The 20,742-nt window shown below is 40.7% G+C and overlaps 1 protein-coding gene across 1 annotated transcript; it reads left to right on the top strand.

Moving 5' to 3' along the window:
• Window positions 1-1,670: 1,670 nt before the first annotated feature.
• Window positions 1,671-11,231, top strand: LOC114609965. Its single transcript, XM_028754366.1, has 3 exons — window positions 1,671-1,812; window positions 2,192-2,281; window positions 10,990-11,231. Exons 1-3 carry the CDS (start codon window positions 1,671-1,673, stop codon window positions 11,118-11,120), a joined length of 363 nt encoding a protein of 120 aa, XP_028610199.1. The 3' UTR covers window positions 11,121-11,231.
• The last annotated feature ends 9,511 nt before the right edge of the window (window positions 11,232-20,742 follow it).

The raw sequence follows: 20,742 nt of genomic DNA, 5'->3' as shown, positions 1-20,742 counted from the left end.
CAACCAACCAACAACCAACCAACCAACCAACCAACCAACAACCAACCAACCAACCATCCCCCAACAAGGAACCAACCAACATCCAACCAACAAAGCCTCTTCATGCCCCAGCATTTTTTATATACCTTCTAAAAACTCTTTAGAATTCCAAATGTCACACACTCACAGAAACTATCTGCAGTTAGCAAAATCATGTCCCAGATAGAACATGAGGGAAATCATAGTCAGCTGCTGTGGACACTCTGAAGTAGCCTCATATTTCACACTGGGATTAAAATGAAAACTGCACTCTTAAAATATTTTTTTTGTGTTTTTTTTTTTTTAAAAAAGAAACCAAAATTTCAGAATTCTTACCACACTGAGTGTCATGGTTCCAATGTGCCAATCCAAAGGCAATGGTTTGGAAGCCTATTTCCCTCACAACACAAGAACTGAGCCTTACAAAGAGCCAAGCTAATACCACTGAGGCAAGAATGTGTTAGGCATTCTGAGAGTAGGTTGTTGTAAAGTCAGCCAGCTCACATCTTTTGCATGCACCCATTTCGTCTCTTCTGCAGTAGAATGGCATATCTAAAATGCCCTCAGCAGAGATGGCCCTTAGTCTTGGACTTCCCAGCCTCTAGAATAGGGAGCTAGGGAATTCTTCATTCTTCATCAATTACCCATGGGCTTTACCCATGGGTGGGTTTACAGCTCAGTCTCTTTTACTTTCACCCTACTTTCTTTTGGGAATGCTGCCATGGACCAGAAAGCATGTGGTAGGGATGTTGAAAGCATCCATGGCATGATAATTCTGTTGAGCTCAGAAGGGAGACACCAGCAGCATCTTGGAAAATGAAATATTTTGTCCCCATTGACCCATGTGATAGGGGAGATAGTCCTATGCTCTGATAGGACACCCATTTCTGGTATACACCAAGACAAGGAATGACAGGGATTCTAGAAAAGAACACAAAATTTACACACACACACACACACACACACTTTCTTGGTTTGACTCTCAAATTTAAATGTTAATCTAAGACTAATGCTAGGATTGAGAGATCTAAGCAATGTGTTAGCTCTCCCTTACGAATATAGATGTTCCAATGTAATGAGACACACTTCCTGAATATACAGTAAGCTATGCACTTGATTGGTCTCACCAGCCTACTTATTTTAGGTCACCTAAAGAAAACCATGGTAGGGGTTGAGGAGGGATCTCATGTTGGAAAAGCTCTGTGCAAACATAAGGACCTGAGTAAGGATCTCCGCCTCCATGTAAAAGCTGTGTGAGAGGTGCAGGTCTGTAATCTCAGTGTGCATGTGTGTGTGTGTGCATCAGTCTAGCTGATAATGGCAACTTTCATTGATCCTGTCTTAAAAAAAAATGTGTAGAACAATAGAGGAAGACGTCTGATGTCAATTTCTGGCCTCATATGTGCATACAGTGTGATCATACCTCCACACATGCATACACATGTACACACCATATGGACACACAAAAATATTAGGAGAAGAATCTGTGGTAGGAGGGAACTATCCTTTGTCATAGATAGGATGAAGCTTGGCCAATCCCCAATCAGATCCTCATCACACCCATTGTCTCTGAAGCTATGATGTCATAGCTGTGGTCACCTAGGAGGTAAAGAAGCGAAGGCAGAGAATTCTATGTCTTCCCTCCTGTCCAAATGGCAGAGATTGAACAAGGGGTCAATATGTTCCCAAATGGTGTCCCTTGGCTCTATGTGGTGTTTGTCATACTCCACGTATTTTTCCTTTTTGTCATGTTCTCACCTGTTTTGCTCGAGATAGAACAGCACATCAAGAAATGTAAGTATGATGTGGGGGACTTAGGAGAACGATGGAACTTTAGTGAGAGATTCATGTATGGACCTAGCAGGAGCATCTACTATACTGTGGGAAACAAGAATGTTCTTTATTTTCTGCTCCAAAGTCCCACAGCCCAAGGCTGTGACCCATGGCTCACAGGTCTAGCAAATTGTAATCTCGTGATAGAAAAGCTTAGACGGCTCACATCTGAGCCAGCCTAAGGGACCTGTGGCTTACATACTTGCAGAAGAGGAGGAAGTATCTGTAAGCCCCGATTTGTCTAACTTGGATACCCCAGTACAAAGACATGGGGAGCCCCCGGGACTCTGGACTGTGAGGGAGTCTCTCCAGTGGGCTCTGACCGGGTGCGTTGTATTAGTCTTTCTCAGATTCCCATGTCCTCTGTGTGATGCTTCGCACAAGCGTAAAGACAATATTAAGATGAAGATGAACCATCTGGGAGGGGCAAGTAAGTACTCTCCATCCTTCATCTCTGGGGTCCCATCAGTCTCAGTTTATGTCCTGATTCAGGGAGTTCTATGCTAAATCCTGGCCTTGGTGGAATAGCTTCTGTGTTCTGCATATACCTTCTTCTACCAAGTTTGGTCTAAGGGCTCTGGGGCTTTTCTCTAGATAATCTTTTGTTTCTTTTTTAAAACAGAGGCTTGGTTCTAAACTCTCATTAACTCTCATGCTGATCAAAAAGTTTGTTTTGTCATTTATACTTGCGATGTTTCTCTTCCCATAGCATCCTTGCAAGGACAAAAGGTGACTTGTCTACAGAAAGCAATACACTTCCTTCTCTGATACAGATGAGGAAAGGACTTTATAAAGACACACATTTTTATTCCAGATAGAAAGCCTATGGAATGAAGGTCCATCTTTTCCTGGGTGATGTCTTGGTGACCTGTTGATCAAATTCATGCAAATATCAGTGACCCTTGCTGCTGTACTAGGGATTCATTCCAGAGCTTCATTCAGGCTACACGTATACCTCATTACTGAGTTATATCCACAGTCAGTCACCACAGAGCCTCAAGACTGTGTGTATAATGGGATTTGTTTCTTTCATGAAGGTCTACTTTGTCCTCCTGACAACTTCGTGACTCTTGGGACATCACAGAGAGGGGACACATTAGATTCTAAATTTCTCTCTGACCATCATGTCAGTGGTTCTTGTATATATGCCAGTAGATACTCTGCCCTGGTTTCTCTCATATAAAATTGAAATCTCTGTAAGACATATTATTTTGTTTGGAGATAAGCAAGACAGAATGAAAAACGTGTTTCCATGTGAGCAAATAATTGAATTTGCATTTTTTTGTTTTGAAACTTAAGAGAAGAATTCTACAATTTATTTGAAATTTTCACATTCTCCAACATACCCAAAAATATATTAGGTATAGATAGCCAGAACATCTAGCTCCAATGTGCCATTAAATTAATAAAAGCATAAAATTACAAGGAATATATGCAATGTATTTGGCTTGGTTAAATGAATAATCTCAGAGCTTGCATAAAGCCACTCCCAGTCACTAGTACAAAGACCTCTGTTTCCTTAGATCACTGCCCACCCCCTTCTCTACTAATGTTCTAGAGGCCCTGGCTGCTCTAGAGCTCAAAGTCAGGTGAATATTTCAAAGGAGACAAATAGGCGTCTCTGTCTGAAACTTTGTGTTCCAGCAATAAGTGAGGGATATTTCCTCCTCGTGGCAGGCAAAGAAACCAACTTCTCATCTAGGGCCTTCTGTAAGTGAGCAAAGCGTGATGGAGCTAGCACAGCTATTCTTCCCAAGAGCTCAGAGACTTAGCGAACCTATCTCTCCTGTTCTCCAGCTTTCAAAATATTTGTGAGAATTCTCGATATCCTCAGAGGCTAGGTAATCCTGGGCATAGTGGACTATGCCAGACTTTCCTTAATTTCCAGTAGTGATATTACTGATATGCAGAAGCTAACCTATTATGAGCCCATCTATCATATTTGAAGGTTAGTTCTTTGGATGGTCAGCTCTGATTTATACTAAAATTACATATAACCCTAAGTATGGGGGATCTGAGGAGTTGCTCAAATGTGGACATTTTGGAGACATTATCCAATGAGGCCAGCGTCTCATATAATACTGATTTTTAATGTTATTTCTTGGGTTAGACAGGGTGAGAACTATCCCAGATTTTATTTTTAAAAGCATTTACTTTTATGCATTTGGGTGTTTTGTTTTCATCAAGTCTATGTACTGCATGTATGAAGTGTCCATAGAGGCCAGAAGAGGTGTCTGATCCCAGTGGAACTAGAGTAAAGAAGGGATGTTTGCCAAGTGCTGGGAATGATATCTGTGTCCCCTGCAAAAGCATCCAGTGCCTTTAACCACTGAACCATCCTTCCAGACTCATTTTCTTTATCAGGTCATAAAATCTCTGTGCTAAAAGGACTGTTGCTGCCATGTCAGCTACAAGGTTTTTGACTCTCAGATGAGAAAACTTTGTACAATGTATACAGTAAAGAACGAGGCTCCATGAATCCACTCAGGGACAATTTATAAACACCAGGATCATCTATGTAAATATTTTGGGAGTCAGGAAGGAAATGTAAAATTGCAGAGGGATAATATTCTGATTGTAGTTTTCTCCCTTCCATTTCTGATGTACCATATCTCGAGAAATAATTTCTTGTGGCAAGTATTTACCAAGCCATAGGAGGTCAAAGGTCCCATCCTGATGTAACTTCCCAGTTTGATGTTGTGCAGAAATAGTTAACTTTCATACATTATTTCCACCCTCTACAATAGGCGCTTTCTAAGATGGCCATTCTGTTAAGTCACGGCTATCACTGAGCAACTTACAATAGGTGCTTTCTAAGATGGCTATTCTGTTAAGTCATTGCTATAATTGAGGAACTTTCTTGTTTTTGTTGTTTCTAGGATGTCTTCTGATGTCACCAGAGAGAGGAGTTATGGGGTGGAAAAGAGAGGTGTTAGGAAAAGATCCTTCCCTGTTTGTGAGGGTAGCAAGAGAGCCCAGAGCCTCCGAGATCTATACTCTTGGAACTCTGGTTTAAAATTGACTGAGCTAATAAGGGTCACTTGTGGTATCAAACGTGAACCAAGAGAGGGTTCTGAGACACCCTCTTCCCTATCCTGACAGAATGGCAATAAATATCTTGAGATTCTCAGAATAGTTCTCAGGTATGAGGAAAATTTCAGTGGGTTTTCTGTCCCCTGTCAATCAATTGCTTTTATTTACCACATATTTGATTTAATTCCCTCTTTCCAGGAGAAATCCTAGGTGAATGAATGGCGTCTAGGTATCTGTTCTAGAACCACGTATGGAATCATTCTTCCGGGTGAAAGATCAGCCATGTGATGACTCAGCGAATTCTGGACCCTTGCTAAAGATTCCTTCTCTATTGATAGTCAGTCAGGAACATTACTGGAATGTTCCAAAATGTGTTTTACAGTTCTACTGTTGTCTGATGCCATAATTTCCGAAACCATAGAGTAGAATGTGGTTTCATAGAGCTAGATGCATAAGGAAAGGGATTGCCATAGGCGGTATCTACCAAAGCACCAAATATCAAATTGCTATTAACTATATAAAGTACATGATATAACCAGCTTAAACAAAGAAAAATATTTTGGTTCACCATTTGAGAAGTTCTAATCCATGATAAGTCAGACTTCAGGTTTTTGATGCAATGCATCATACAGAAACACACAATGGAGCAAGATTGATGATATTAGGAGAGGGTAGCAAGAGAGAGGGCCTAGGAGAAAATGGCTAATTGCTGCTAATTGTCAAAGTCAGAGAGATTCTCTTTTATGCCACAGGAGGAAAAAATAAAACAGAAACAGAAATTAGAGGAATGAGCGACCATGTCTGTATTAACTCGAATCTTTCTGTTGTTGCTATTCAAGAGAAAATAGAGTAAATCAAAACCACACCTGCTAGTTGTGTGTTAGTAATGATAAGTAAGAACACTCAGCAATGGTTCACATTTCTGTCACCAAACACACATTTTCATCTTAATAAATTCAAAACTCTTTAAGCAATATTCAAAGTCTGGGAGACCTCCAGGATGAAGATGGTGAGACCCAGAGAGAATCCATTTTCCGGTGTCTATCCCCTGAAGCCAGAAGTCTCTTTGGGAGGGAGATCATTTCCTGTTGGTTGTTTAATTACTACCTTTCCTTATATCCCATAAAGAATTTTCCAGTAATTTTTTTTCCAAGGTGATCTTTGATGTTTTTGTCTGGAATTTTTCTTCCTCCGTTGAATAAGAAACTCCCAGAGCTTTGGGTGCATTTGAGCTCTTAGGCAGTGTCATGGTGGTAGTTATCTTTTTGTGTTTTGAGTTTGCACACCTTTGGAGGAAATACATGCAAAAAAATACAGTTTTCCTAGACAACAAGCCTTGGGAGGCTTGTATGGATAGATAATTATTCATCCCTGGGTCTCCAATGTTCCCTTTAGAGAAGGTTGAGCTGAGAACAATTAAGATTATTATGTGCCTTGGGAAATGGTGCAGAAGCAGAGCCATCTTGTGGCTAGAAATCTCTGGGAAAAGAGACTTGAAGCTTAAGGCAATTTCTAATATAAAAGTTGTCATTAGAAACAAGGACAGTTGGAGTAGGTGAGATGGCTCAGCTGGTCAGAGCAACCAAAGCACTCAGAACCACAAGCCTGACATCCTGGAGCCCATGTAAAAGTAGGTGAAAGCTAACTCCACTAAAATGTCCTTTGGTCTTCACATGCATACGGTGACATGCGTGTGCCTATGCTCACATATGCAGAACACACACACACACACACACACACACACATTGTTCTTACATAATATTTTCTTCATTGGCCCAAGTCCATGTATTAGTTACCTTCCTGTTGCTGTAATAAAACACTGTGACAAAAGTCAAGTTGAGGAAAAGAGTTTATCTTGGTTTATGGTCCCAGAAGGATGAGTTCACACTATGGCAGGAGACAGGAACAAGTGGGAAGCTGAGAAAGCAAACAGGACACAGAGCGACTCTAAAGACTGAAAGCCAACCCCCTGAGATATGCTTCTTCCAGCAAGACCATACCACTCCCCAGCTAGTGCCACAAAGCAGGGAATATTCTCATTTAAATCAAGTCACCCACCAGAATGATTGTGAATGACTCAGTGACTTCATCAGACCCATGATGAGCATCACTAGATCAGTGGCCCAGCCAGGGAAAATTTTTTCTCATACCCAACATCATCATATGTGACTTGACATCAGAAACCAATTTGTACTTGATGTGACCTTCTGGCTATTTACATCTTACGTATGACCATCTTCTCTCTCATTTTTTTTCTTGTCCACTTAGGTTGGTAAGACATGTGAAAAAAATCTCTATGTGAAACCTAAGAGAACATATATAGGCAATTAAAACGAAAGGGTTTCTGAAAAATATGCTTTTAACTACATGTTATGAGAAAGGCTCTTCAAAATGAGGTGTAAGCTCTTCTAATGACCTTTGGCTAAAGGTTCTTATAAATTATACATGTGGCAGAAGTGCCTGAGGAGACACAAGCCATGACTGGGCTAGGAAGAACATTTGTGGTATACACGTGGACAATTATTTATTTGTAGCCTGGGTGAACTGAAGCTAATGCCCTGGGGTAAGGTATTCTTGGTCACATTTTCTTCCACACAACTCTAGCCTATGAAAAGTTAATATGTATTTGATCTGAGGTTGATAAAATAACTAGAATGTTTTGAGTGACTACATATTTAAATTTGAGAACATATTAACTCAAAGAAAAAAATACCATTGCCTAACTTTAAAAAAATATGGCGGTTTTATTTTTAGACAACCATCATGTTTCATCTAATGGCATTATGGAATAAGAGAGAAGGTATTGTAATGGGGGGGGTTTAAGTGAACAACCTCAAAATTCACATGAAGTTGCAGGAAGTCCCAGTCACTTGCACAAAGGTCTCTCCACTGGCTCAGCGATTCTCTACTTCCTCCCCTTAATGTTCTTAAGGTCCATTTTTTGATCCTAGAACCCAAAGTCAGATGTGTAGAGGATGGCATCAGAAGATCAAGTGAGCACCTCTGTCCCAACCTCCTCTTCAGGCAATGAACAAAGGGCATGTCTGTCATGAAGTCTAAGGAAGCAGTCTTATATCTATGACTGGGCTGGATGGTTTTATGTCAATTTGACATGAGCTAAAGTCATCAGAGAGGAGGGAACTTCAATGTCCTATAGGACATTTTCTTAATTAGTGATGGATGGGGGAGGGTCTAGTCCATTGTGGGTGGGGCTATTCCTGGGCAGGTGGTCCTGGGGTCTATAAAAAATCAGGCTGAACCAGCTATGGGAAGCAAGTCAGTAAGCAGCACCCCTCCATGACCTCTGCATCAGCTCCCACCTCCAGGTTCCTGTTCTGCTTGGGTTCCTGTCCTGACTTCCTTTGATGATGTCGTGGAAGCCTAAGACAAGTAAAAGCTTATTTTTATTTCCTTTCCTCTCCAAGTTGCTTTGGTCATGCTGTTGGGTTACAGCAACAGTAACTCAAACCAAGGCAATTACTTTCTGTAAATGAGAGAGAAAGGTGTAATGGGTCTGGTTGTTTTTGTCAAGAGTTCAGAAACTGAATGGGTCTTTCCCCTTTTTGAAGGCTGACTCTACCTGTGGTGACATTTGGAGAATCAATTGTAGACACTAAAGTATTTGCGTTTTTGTGGTGTGTTGTACTTAATCATCACTGTCTTTATTCTTAAGATTTATTTATATTGTGCACCATGTTGGAGGAAGTGTCATGGGGGTAGGCTTTGAGGAGGTTTCAAATGCTCAAGCCAGACCTAGTGGCTCACTGTCTCTTCCTGCTGCCTGCCAATGCAGATGTAGAACTCTCAGCTCCTCCAGCACCATGTTTGCCTGTGCATTGCTATGCTTCCCACCATGATGTTAATGGACTAAATCTGTAAGCCAGCCCCAGTGAAAGAGTTGCTATGGTCATGGTGTCTCTTTGTAGTGATAGAAACCTTAACTATGACAGAACTAGATTCTGGTCTTTTGGGAGAGCAGCACGTGCTCTAAACTGGATCCATCTTTCTTCAAGCTCTGTCTTTAATAATTCAGAATCTCCTTCTCCTCTGAGGCTGAGCCTTACTGCGTGAACCAGGATGACCTTAAACTATAGAGATCTGTCTGCCTGCCGAGTTCTGGGATTAAATGCATGTATCATCCACTGCTAGAATGTATTTTTTTTAAAGAAAAAAAAAAACAAATAGAATGAATTATATATTAGATGCGAGGGAAATATATTCCCCGATTTTTTTCATTCTTTTTCTTCTCCTACCCTCTAGTAAAAATACAAAGTTAAGGACAACAGAAAAAAAGAAGCTCTATCTTTTTTTTTTTTTTTTAATAAAAAAAATTGTATTTACTTAGAAGCATTCAGAATGTCAACAAAACAGCCGCAATTTTTTTTTTTTTTTGCAATTACAGAGTGGTATTCAGTTAACAGAACAACAATTATCTTCGTATAAGCTGCATCAGAGACAACTGAAGATGGAAAAAAAAACCCAAAAATAAAACCAAAAGAAAAGAAAAACAAAAACCAAACTACTGTCCCCATATATAACTAATTTGTGCTGTGCACCAACAAGAACCTGCTTTAAATTTCCATGCCAATTTACAACCCCCAGACTGTACCAGGCAAGGTTAGTGGCTATTGAAAATACCACCAGGACAGGGCTATCTAAAGACACATTCGGTAGTGTGTTAACTATACAAAAAAAGACACTGTACAGTTTAAAAACAAATCTTACACAGCCTTACATTTCAATTTTTTTCTTTAAAAGGAGTGAGTTGTGTACAGGGGGGTTAAATGCTTTATAGACAAGAAAAAAACTGCGCTAGAACCAACTTATTCATCATCATCATCTTCTTCTTCATCTTCATCTTCCTCTTCTTCCTCCTCTTCCTCATCCTCTTCATCTTCCTCATCATCTTCCTCTTCCTTCTTTTTCTTGCTCTTTTCAGCCTTGACTACCCCCTTTTTTGCTGCATCAGGTTTTCCTTTAGCTCTGTAGGCAGCAATATCCTTCTCATACTTCTCCTTCAGCTTGGCAGCCTTCTTCTCGTAGGGCTGCTTGTCATCCGCTGCAGTGTTGTTCCACATCTCTCCTAGCTTCTTTGCAACATCACCAATGGATAAGCCAGGATGTTCGCCTTTGATTTTTGGGCGGTACTCAGAACAGAACAAGAAGAAGGCCGAAGGAGGCCTCTTGGGTGCATTGGGGTCCTTGAACTTCTTTTTGGTCTCCCCTTTGGGAGGGATGTAGGTTTTCATTTCTCTTTCATAACGAGCCTTGTCAGCCTTTGCCATATCTTCAAATTTCCCCTTTTCTTTAGCAGACATAGTCTTCCACCTCTCTGAGCACTTCTTGGAGAACTCTGAGAAGTTGACAGAAGCATCTGGGTGCTTCTTCTTGTGCTCCTCCCGGCAGGTTTGCACAAAGAATGCATATGAGGACATTTTGCCTCTCGGCTTCTTAGGATCTCCTTTGCCCATGTTTAGTTGATTTTCCTCCGCGAGGCACAGAGTCGCCCAGTGCCCGTCCGGCTCTCGCTTGCCCCGGTGCTGTCTCTATGGAGCTCAATGTACTGCAACGGCTGTCAGAAGCTCTATCTTTTAAGTTATCAAATTTTACAATTCTCTTTTTTCTCTTCAGTAAGATGGGAGTGATTCTGCTGGGGGAATCCTTATTGCTGGATATTAGGTTACCATTCTGATTTGGGGGATAGGCTACCAAGGCTGTGATTATCCACACGGAAACTTTGAGACATCAGAAATGGGTCTCACAGAAAGACTTAGCCTACATTTGTCAGTAACTGACATGGGACTTTATTTGACTTCCTCTCTGTTTCTGGTAAAATCATCCTATTTAAATATTTTGAAGTGAAGTTCTCCATTTTCTGTCTTCATGTATTGTGCAGAGCTCAGTAGCTACCATATTTGGCAGTAATCTCATGTGATGTCGGCCAGATAGCACAACGCCTGTGATGTGGCTTGATTCTAATATAAACATTTTGTGCTTTTCACCGATGTTTGGGAATGTTTGCAACTGGAGTCCTTTGAAACTGTTTGTTTGTTTTTCTGTCATTTTGCTTCACTTGCAGTTGAGCCATATGTCCCTGTGTTTCAGGATGTCTTCTTCAGGCCCCCGGGAAAGAAGCTCCAAGGAGAGAATCAGCTGGTGGGAGAGAAGACAGCTCAGTTCTGGTGAAAATAGTAGGAGACAGGACCCAGGAAGTCTGCCCAATGACACCAGTTTGAGGTGACCACATCTGTGAGGTGTCTTGACGTCCCTGTCACAGAAAAATGCTTCTAGCATCCTCATTTGTACTTAAGAGAATGTGATAATAAAGATTTTGAGCATCTTAGAAATTATCAGTTCTTTGTTGAACTTCTATCCTTTTTTTTCTTCATCCCATGAAATCAAACCCCTAATAACACTCTTGCTGCAGAACATAAAGTCTTATGGAGTGACCTGTTTTGTTTTCCCCCTCAAACAATACTTAGTTTTAAGAACATACCTTTTAAAAAGAAGAGGTACGGTCAACTATACGCTGTGTTTTTTAGTTTTTCCTGGAAGCAAGTTGCAGCTTTGCAGCTGTTAATCAATGAAGGTCTAGCAGAAATGGTTACACTAAATTATGTCACCAGTGGATAGAAGAAAAGCTTTCTTTGTCCTTGGGCTGGAAATGGCTCCAAATGAGATCAACTTAGAAGATCTGCTTGGGAGAAGTGAGGGAAAGACTTTTCTACCCAGGATTCTTAGAATGTCTTGTAGAGCAAAGGCCATAAACTTAACTGCCCCACCCCTATATGGTCCTCTGTAAGTGATTTGTACTTTCTCTCCCCAACACTTTTTAAAAATAATCTAATAGGTAACCCTAAACTGCTGAACAAGAGGTTCAGAAAAAAGTCTTAGCAACAAAATCTTGTACTGTTCACATTGAGGGAGAGAGAGAGAGAGAGAGAGAGAGAGAGAGAGAGAGAGAGAGAGAATGTGTGTTTGGGTGTGGAGGCAGGAGTGGCTGTAGAGAGTTCAGACAACAACCTCAAGTGTCAGTTCTTACCTTCTACTTTTAGTTTAAAATATATAAAATTGTGCGTGTGCATGTGCGTGCATGCATGCGTGCATGTGTGTGTGCACCGGCTTACCACCGATATGAGCATCACATACGTGCAGTTATCCAGACAGGCCAGAAGAGGGCATAAGATCTCCTGGAGTTGGAGTTACAGTTGGTTGTGAGTCACTTAATACCAGCTCTGGGAACAGAACCTCAATTTCCAAAAAAAAATGCTATTGATAGTTGAGTCATCTCCCAAGTGCCCACCATGTTTTAAGACAGGGTGGTTTCCTGTTCACAGCTGCCTATACTCAGCTAGTTGGCCAATGAACTTCCAAGGATTTTCATGTCTCCGTCTCTCTTCTTGTGGTAGGAACACTGGACTTCTGTACATGCTATCCCATGTCTGGACTATGGTGGGTTCTGGTGATCCAAATGGCAAGTGCTTTACTCACTGAGCCATATCCCCAGCCCTACTTCTCTGTAAACAGTAGTCTAATTTGGTAGTGCTAGACAGCAGGTCCCTTATCTCATCTGTTTTAGTGAGGGTTCTCTAGATGAACAGAATAGTATGAATATATTTGGCTTTATTAGAAGGACTTACAGGCTACGGTCCAGCCAGTCTGACATTGGCTGTCTACCAACAGAAGGTCCAAGAATCCAGCAGTTTAGTGTATGAGGCTGGACATCTCAATTGGTCATCAGTATATGTCAAAATCTCAAAGAAGTAGGCTCTAATGCTAGTAAAGAAATGGACTTGCTATCAATATTGAGAACAAACAGGCAAGGGGAGCAAGCTTCCTTCTTCCATGTCCTTTATGTAGGCTGCACAGAAGATGTGGCCCAGATTAGAAGTGGGTCTTCCAGAACACAAAAGATCTGGATTAAAGGTGTGTTTTTCCATGTCAAAGATACAGATTAGAAGTGAATCTTCTGGCTTCAAATGATTTGTGTAAACAAAAATCCCTCACAAGTGTGCCCAGTTCTATTAGGGTTTTAGATGATTCCAGAGACAGTCAAGCAGACCACCAAGAACAGCCATCACGGCATCTGGATTTTCTGCTCCTCCTTTTGCCAATTGTGTGTATCTGTTCCAGAGAACAACAAAGAACATGACTGTGTTGGGAAGTAGCCACATCTTGATTGTTTGCTGGTGACAGCAATCATGTGCTTACACTTAGCTGTAAGGAATGCAAGGGATGTAGAGGATGTAGATGACTAAAAAGATGGCTCCTTGCAAGAATAGGATAGACTATTAATAAGGTAAAATAATCTTATCAATAAGGAAGGGAGAACATCTACGTGTACAACACTGGATTTCCTAGGCTGTAGGTCTGTCACATCTTGCCCATTTGTGGTCATCCTTGGTTTAGGTTGTAATGTGGTATTTAGTGTATTTTGCTAATGAGTCAAACTGTCTGCATTTCAGACTCTGTTCTTTGTTGATAAGCCTGGAGACCGCCAAATTATTTTTCTGAGCCGTGTATTTCAGTTACTAAAAGTGAGAATTCTAACTCTGCCTTCTTCATAGAGTTACTGACTTTTATGTAAAGTGGAGTCTACAAAGAACTTGGGAACAGGATTGCAGTAGTTTGGATGGAAGACTGAGATTTGGATATCTGCTCCCCGGTGGGTGGCACTGTTTAGTGAGTTTAAGAGCTGTGGCCCTGATGGAAGTAGTTATTGGGGGTATAATGGGAGCAGGCTTAGGGAATTGAAAGTCTTTCACCAATCCTCGTTCATTCTCTCTGCTTCCTGCTGTGGTTGAGGATTTGAACTCTTGGCTTCCCATTCTGGGCACTGTGCCTGCCCACTGCAATCCTCCCTGCCATGATGGACTCCATAGCACAAAGTTTAATTAAAACTTTCTATGGCAACAGAAACATATTGAATACAAGGACTTTCCATATAATAGAGTTTGGTACTCAGGTTAGAGAAAAGCTTGTGGACCCTCACAAAATGATATAGTCTAGGTCCTTGTTATTGCTTTCTTGTTTTCAAGTAAAATTATATCTTTAGACTTGGCATTTTGAGTCAAAATGTTAAGATTTTAAAGCAATTAATAGCGCAGAGTGTTCCCACATATCTTTCATGTAACTACCTCCAATTTTAACATTTTACATACTCATGCTGTTTCTCTAAAGCAGGTAACACAGGTTTAACATTATCCCAAGCTATAGATATGTTCTTTTCACTTGAAGAATCCATTTATTACCTCGGCTTTCCCTGCATTCTTTATCCATTCTCAGTCTATACAACTTTTTCTAGGGCTATAGATTTGTGTCTTGTACGTTTTGATGAAAAAAAACCACCCTGATATTTGCAGGTTGAATACCAGTTGCCTATGAATTATAAATCCCAAGAACAAATTGTTCTGTCAGAAACAGTGACATATTTGCTCATCTTCGTCATGTTACTAACTAGAGCCCTCAGTTCACCCTTACATAAAGATGCTGTGTTCTGTACTACCAGTGGCATATTGCAGGAGTAACTCGAATGTAATGGATGTTTCTTCAAATTAGCAAGTTTCAAGATATTTCTCCCTAGATATTTATGTTTTTATGTCTTCAATCTTAAAACATTCATGGGCAATGGAAACTCTTAGATGCTTACTGAGATTTGAAAGGCTTTACTGTGAAATAATTTGTAATTTTTCATTACAACAGTTATGTTTGAAAGATGAAGTTGAGGTATTCTGGCAAATTTATAAGGCTGGGTAAAAAAAAATATCAGAAACCTTGGTAATTGGATATGGCTTACACAGTAAGAGTCAGAGGAGGTGGGAGAATGAAAACACCCAGAACTTCCACATTCTCCGAGTCTTGCAGTTTCACGGACGTATATGAGTCACATAGGGAGGGGGAGACACTAACTCATAAGTGTGTTGTTAGCAACTGGCATAGGACACCTGAGCTTCTCTATGGATATGTGTTAAATAAATATTCCATAACAAATTGAAGTAATTAAAATGAAACGCTAAGCTGGGGAGAGGGGCCACACTTTTGAAGCAGTTGGGCTTTTGCTGGATTTCTTCAGAGAAAACATCTCTTCACTGGGGAACGATAGGACCCCACCTCCAGCTGCTCCTATACAGGACGCTGTCAGAGATTCCGATGTAGCTCATCCGTAACCTCTTTTGCCTTTGCTCCTCGCATTCTTTGATGGTCTTAAAACTGCAGATCCCAGGGAAGAACGCTGCTGTATTTTCCTTCTCTCTGTACAGCAGAGGCTGAGTTCTAGTTTGCCTCTCTGTGATTGTGATAAACATAACCAGGAAAAGCTAACTGGGGAGGAAAGGACTTACTTCATGTTACAACTCTCAGGTCACAAACTGTCATTGAGGGAAATCAGAAAATGATCTGGAGGCAGAGATCTGGAAGCAAGAACTGAAGCAGAGGCCACGGAGAAAAGCTACTTACTGGCTTTCTCAGCTTGCTTTCTTTTACAACCCGTGATCTCAGATCCAGGTAACCGGTAGCTCTGATATCAGAGCTGTGAAACCTCTTTCTGGTTGACGTCTTTTTCGTAGACGCGCTCCACCTTTGGCCAACACCAGGGGTCCAACCTTTTCCATCTTCCAATAGGAGACCCCTGTGGAAATTTCAATTTCTTTAGACCCATTGTTTCAATAGTCTGGGAGTCAAAAAGTGGGGGAGCACACAAGTCTCTTTGGACTATCTTCATTTCTGCCAGAAAGATCATGTTGGGGAAAGAAAAGGGTTGAGGCCCTGGTGCCAACCAGGAGACTTTATCACTATTCTGATAGTTCTTTCAGATGAATTCACAAGAGACAATGGAGTCCAGAAGATGATAATGGGTGGAACCACACCTTGACCAGATTTTATGTCTGTTTGGGGCAGTTTAACTTTTTGGAGGTATTTTGTTCTTCTATCTTTGGTCCACACTCCTTCATACCCAGTTTTACTGCATCATCTGCCATCACCTCCCTTTGTCTATACTCATCTACCCAGGAAGAGATACGTGGCAGGTTTGATGCGCTGTTTGACCATAGAGGAATGAACAATATATTCTTGCCCAGCTCTGCCAAGAAGTTGTGGCTGATTTAACAAAGCAAAGCAATCCCTGGCATTGGTTGTGGAATAAATGCTGCCTCTTGGGTTTCTGATGGTTTGCCAAGGCTATCCACTTTTCTCCAGTCTCATTGCCAACTCCTCTTCTTCGGCCTGTCTTTGTAGACTACATCCAGTGGACCCTACACTACATGTGTGAGAGAGAAGGGTCCGTGGAGATGGGCAGAGGCAGCATGCAAGCAAAGGGAATGAGAACCCATCCTAAGAGTAACTTGGAGACTCCAAGGAAGCTGACTTGGTGGAGAAAACTCATGTTTTAGAAGGATAACTTTGGAAACAAATGGAAAGACTAATTCCTAGGGACTCATAGAGGCAATTTTCTGTTTCTTTACACAAGGTTTACAGGAGCAAACGTACATGGGATATTTGAAAATAACACCATCTCTGGAAAAGATGTACTAATTGTAAGAGAACTATGCTAATTGTACTGCTATTTGTATTTTTACAGGCTAGATGAAGTTGAAGTTAAAATGAATGTGCTTAATTCTAGACAATGTAAGCAGAATCCCCAAAGAAGCCATAGAAGAGGAGCTGTGAGGCTACACCAAGCTCACCTTAGCTGAGCAGGGGATGGTCCAGGGGCTATTCTGGGGTGCTCTGGTGGATATGTAATTCTTTTCAGATATTTCGAGATGAAATTCACCAGAGACATGTATTTAAGAATGAATATCCTAAATATCTTATCGATTCTGTTTTATCATCATCATATTTGATTACTAGATTTTCTATTAGATTGGAAACAGAACCAACATTGCTACAATCACTACTATGCCCATGCATGTTAGAAAAATACTCAAAGTCCCTGGAACATCCCTACAGAACCAGAGGTGGGAAAACAAGGGTAGAATGGGCAATTATCGCTCCATTCTCCCTGTTTCTACTGTCACCTAAAACTCCAATTTTTTTGTTACTTTTTATTGTCAATGAGAGACTAGTTACACCGAACCTCACCAATTATCCCAAGAGGCCATTGATTTGCCCAACTTGCTGTAGAAAATTCTGAGAAGCCATCTGTAGCAGTGGTCAGAACTTAGGATGAGCTATGAGGAAGTAATTAGAGAGCTCTGCCACCAACACAGGAAACAATCTCGGGAAACAGAGCCCCGATGCAGTTTAAGGACCAGGGAACTAACCAAGGTATAAGTGGCAGCAGATGGGAATCTCTACAGTTAATACAATCTTGTTGAATACAACTTAGCTTTCTATCACCTCTTCTAATAATCGGATAATCAGATGATGTGCTGAAAGTTAAAAAACAAATCAAAACAGTTACCCTTCATGGAGCATGCTTGCTGCATGAAGGGTGCTCGTGCACGGACCTTTATTAGATAAAACTGTTCATAGCTTGAAAGCTATGGAAAGCCTTTCTCCAAAAGGAACCTTTGAAAACTCCTCAGAACATCTGCTCTGAATTTGTAGAAAATTTCCAGTTTTCAGTCACAGCAGAAAACAAAGTTGGTTTCTCCCAGCGTTACAGTAGGTGTGAAACAGAGTCAGTGGCGTGCCTTCCAATGCCTGGACGCTGTTCAGGCATCAAAACCTCCTCCTGTCCTATGGTCGGTCACAATCCCTTTCCCACTGTTTGTGTACTGTAAGTTTAAAGTCACTACTTGTAAAATTTATCCCCTTTAATTTAACTAATTTTTATACCAATAAAGACACGGGGGTAGTAATCTGAGGTAAAAAATCTGCAAGCTCAGAGAGGTAACTTTATTTTCATAACTATATTCAAAATATCTATTTGCAAGTCTGATTCTACAGATAGCTAGGTCTTCAGAAACCTCTTTCTACCTACCGTGTAAACCTATCTTTCTCTTGAGTTCCTCCAAACCCGAGGCTTCTTTGTTGCAGGATATTTGATCACATTATGAACCTCAAGATTGTGTTATTTACTGGAAAAAACCCCTTTTCTAGTTCTGATGTAGTCTCAGCACACACCTTTTATTCCTCTGGATGGAATATAGACACCTTTAATCCCAAACAATGAATCAGAGAATGAGAAGGAGCCAGAAGATTAGAACAGTTTGCTAGAGTTCATTTGTCATCAAGCAAATCAATTCTTGGCTCCAAGCCAAGTCAATAGGGGCTGAGCCAGTTCACCTTTTGGGGTAGTTCAAGGGTACCCAACTGACTTTGCCTTGGGTTATAGAGCAAAGACCACAAGACCTTTCCCAAGCAACTTGTCTTAAAATAGGCAGTAACTTTCCATTTTTTATTACTCTTATCTATGGAGGCTTTTAGAGCCACAACCAAGCTGCATCTCTTCAGGACACACACCTAGCTGCATCTGGTGCCTGTATGTTTTTATATTTTGCTCACAACCAGGTTTTCTATGTATAGTCATCAAATATCCTGCAATGCTACCGTTTCCAGATGTGTGTCCAGTTATCTCTTAACTGGAACAACTTCTTCCATCTTTACTCTTCAGAGATGAGAAATATTTTTTGTTGTTGTTGTTGTTGAGTTTCAGACAAGCAGCTGAGTTGCATATTTAAGATACCAAAGTAGACCTGGCCTTCAAGTTCTCCCAGTATTCCTCAGTCCTTACCTGTTACTGGGCATGGCTGGCATACCCATCCTCTATAGTGAAGTGGGACTGGGCTTCCCCTCCCCAAGAACCTCTTCCTTATATAATCCAGATATTTTGGTTCTCTCTCCACCTTCTGTTTCTCTTTTCTCTGTGTGTGTGTGCACGTTCTCTCTTTCTCTTCCTCCTTCCCTCTGACTCCCTCTGTGTCTTCATTGACACACCCCCCCTTCTGTGTGGTTGGTGAACTCCTCTGCCTCAATAAACCTGTCTTCATATTTTAATTTGGCTTGAATTGGCTTATTTCATCAGTGGAGAGTACCAACAGTTGTTTGGTTTGTTTATTTATTTATCCAAATGTATTTACTTCACTTCCTTACTTACTTTGTAATGGGAAGATTGAGGGTTTGGGTTTAGCTGCTCTTATATTTAACTTACATTTTAGAATTTATTATATAAAGCTACATATATCAACTAGTCTTTAGAAATGCCCATGTTCTGTCCATTAACAGGCACAGTGTTGGACTGGAGAGATGGCTCAGTGGTTAAGAGTATTGGTTGTTCCTCCAGAAAACCCAAGTTCTATTCCTAGTACCTCATGATAGCACACAATTATCCATCCTCTAGTCCTAGGGGATGCAATGACCTTTGTGGATATCAGGCACAGATCTGGTACACAGACAAACTGTAATCCTAAAGAAGGGATGAGAAAGACCACTGATCCAAATCATCATGGCTAAATTAATTAAAGCAAGCAATTCATTAATGCAAGCTTTTAAATTCATGTTCATGGCTGCTTTCCTCTAAGGTAGGGCTAAAGAGGTCAAAAATGGATGTGAGGAAGACAAGGTTTTATTATCTCGGGGTAGGGGCTTTCCAAATGTGGGAAACTAGGTGGAGTTACAGGAGCAGAACATAAATGTAACAAGTTAGTCATAATGACATGATTATGAGATATCATAAGGTAGTCATAACAATGTAGTCATAACAACAGGTAGTCATAACAACCCTTTAAAACAAAGGTAGTGTTCCAAGATGGTTATAAACAATTTCTTGAAACAAAGACATGGTTACTGTTTCCTGAGACAGGTGTTACAGAACTGTTTATAATTAAGGTTAAAGGCAGAGCGTAGCCCAGTCCTTTGGAAACAGAGGTTTAATCATAAACAGGAATGAACCTAGTTTATCTTTACCTTAGGTCGCTTTTAAGCCTAAGATGGAGGCAGGCTGGCTCATTAATATATCCAAGTGAAACACACACACACACACACACACACACACACACACACACACCCCAAAGGTTACACTGAAACTCTACAAAGCATTTCCATCCCAACCACTAAGGAGCAGTCCCTGAGCATCTCATCCCCATCTTTTCATTTTCCTGACTTTGTGTCCTCACAGAACTTCTCATCTCCACATCTTCATCTTTGTTGGCTACTCGCCATTTCCTGTTTTGTAAGTCAAGCTTCCTTGTGGTACTGCTGCTTCTACAAACTCCACGGGCTTTTCAATTTTTTAAAAATATTTCTTCCTATTTCCATTCTTACTGTATAATATTTGTGCTGACCTGTTGTTACACGTATTTCAGCCACAGTCTTCATCTCACAGGTGGCACAGCAAAGTCAGAGCAAATCCTTAGTCATCTACATGCCAAGAGTTCTGAGGTACTAACATCATGGGCTCATCCTGAATTATTAAGTAACTCTAGTGTCCCAGAAGTGCACTCATGAGTCAAAACAGGTCTGTTCCTTGGAAGTGAGAAGAGAAAGACATGGAGTTAGTTGTACCAAGAAGGAGAAGTCATTCCAAAAGCTGAGGCTGTTTTTGCTTGTTTACTTCCTTATGGTGTTAGAATATGGATGTCAGAGGATGTTAAAGAATCTTCCAGGAAAAAAAAATCTTATAGACCAAAGGGAAGAACGTACTGTCTTGAACTTTCAATTTATCTCCCCTGGTTTACAGTTTTGAATTTCTGTCCCATAAATTTCATCTTGTAGTAAGAAAATTTGTAAGACACACATAAAGTCACCAGATTTGTTTTCATGAGCAAACATGTGACATCACTCTGTGTTAAAATGACCAAAGGAATTTCCTACAAGCTTAATATTTCTATGAAAGTTTTGACAATATCAAGACAGGCCTAGATAAGCACGTAGCTGAATGTTCCATGTTTATGGCTTCCATGAGATTCTTTGAAAATG

This window comes from Grammomys surdaster, unplaced genomic scaffold, assembly GCF_004785775.1.
Source record: "Grammomys surdaster isolate TR1022 unplaced genomic scaffold, NIH_TR_1.0 126013, whole genome shotgun sequence".
Lineage (NCBI taxonomy): Eukaryota > Metazoa > Chordata > Mammalia > Rodentia > Muridae > Grammomys > Grammomys surdaster.
Note: the sequence above shows the minus strand (reverse complement) of the source record. Positions and strands in the feature narration are given on the sequence as shown.

Coding starts and splice junctions, on each gene's coding strand:
- LOC114609965 (XM_028754366.1), top strand. CDS start 1,671: ATGGCAGAGATTGAACAAGGGGTCAATATGTTCCCAAATGGTGTCCCT. Junction 1,813..2,191: donor AGAACAGCACATCAAGAAAT/GTAAGTATGATG, acceptor GCGTTGTATTAG/TCTTTCTCAGATTCCCATGT. Junction 2,282..10,989: donor GAACCATCTGGGAGGGGCAA/GTAAGTACTCTC, acceptor CCTGTGTTTCAG/GATGTCTTCTTCAGGCCCCC.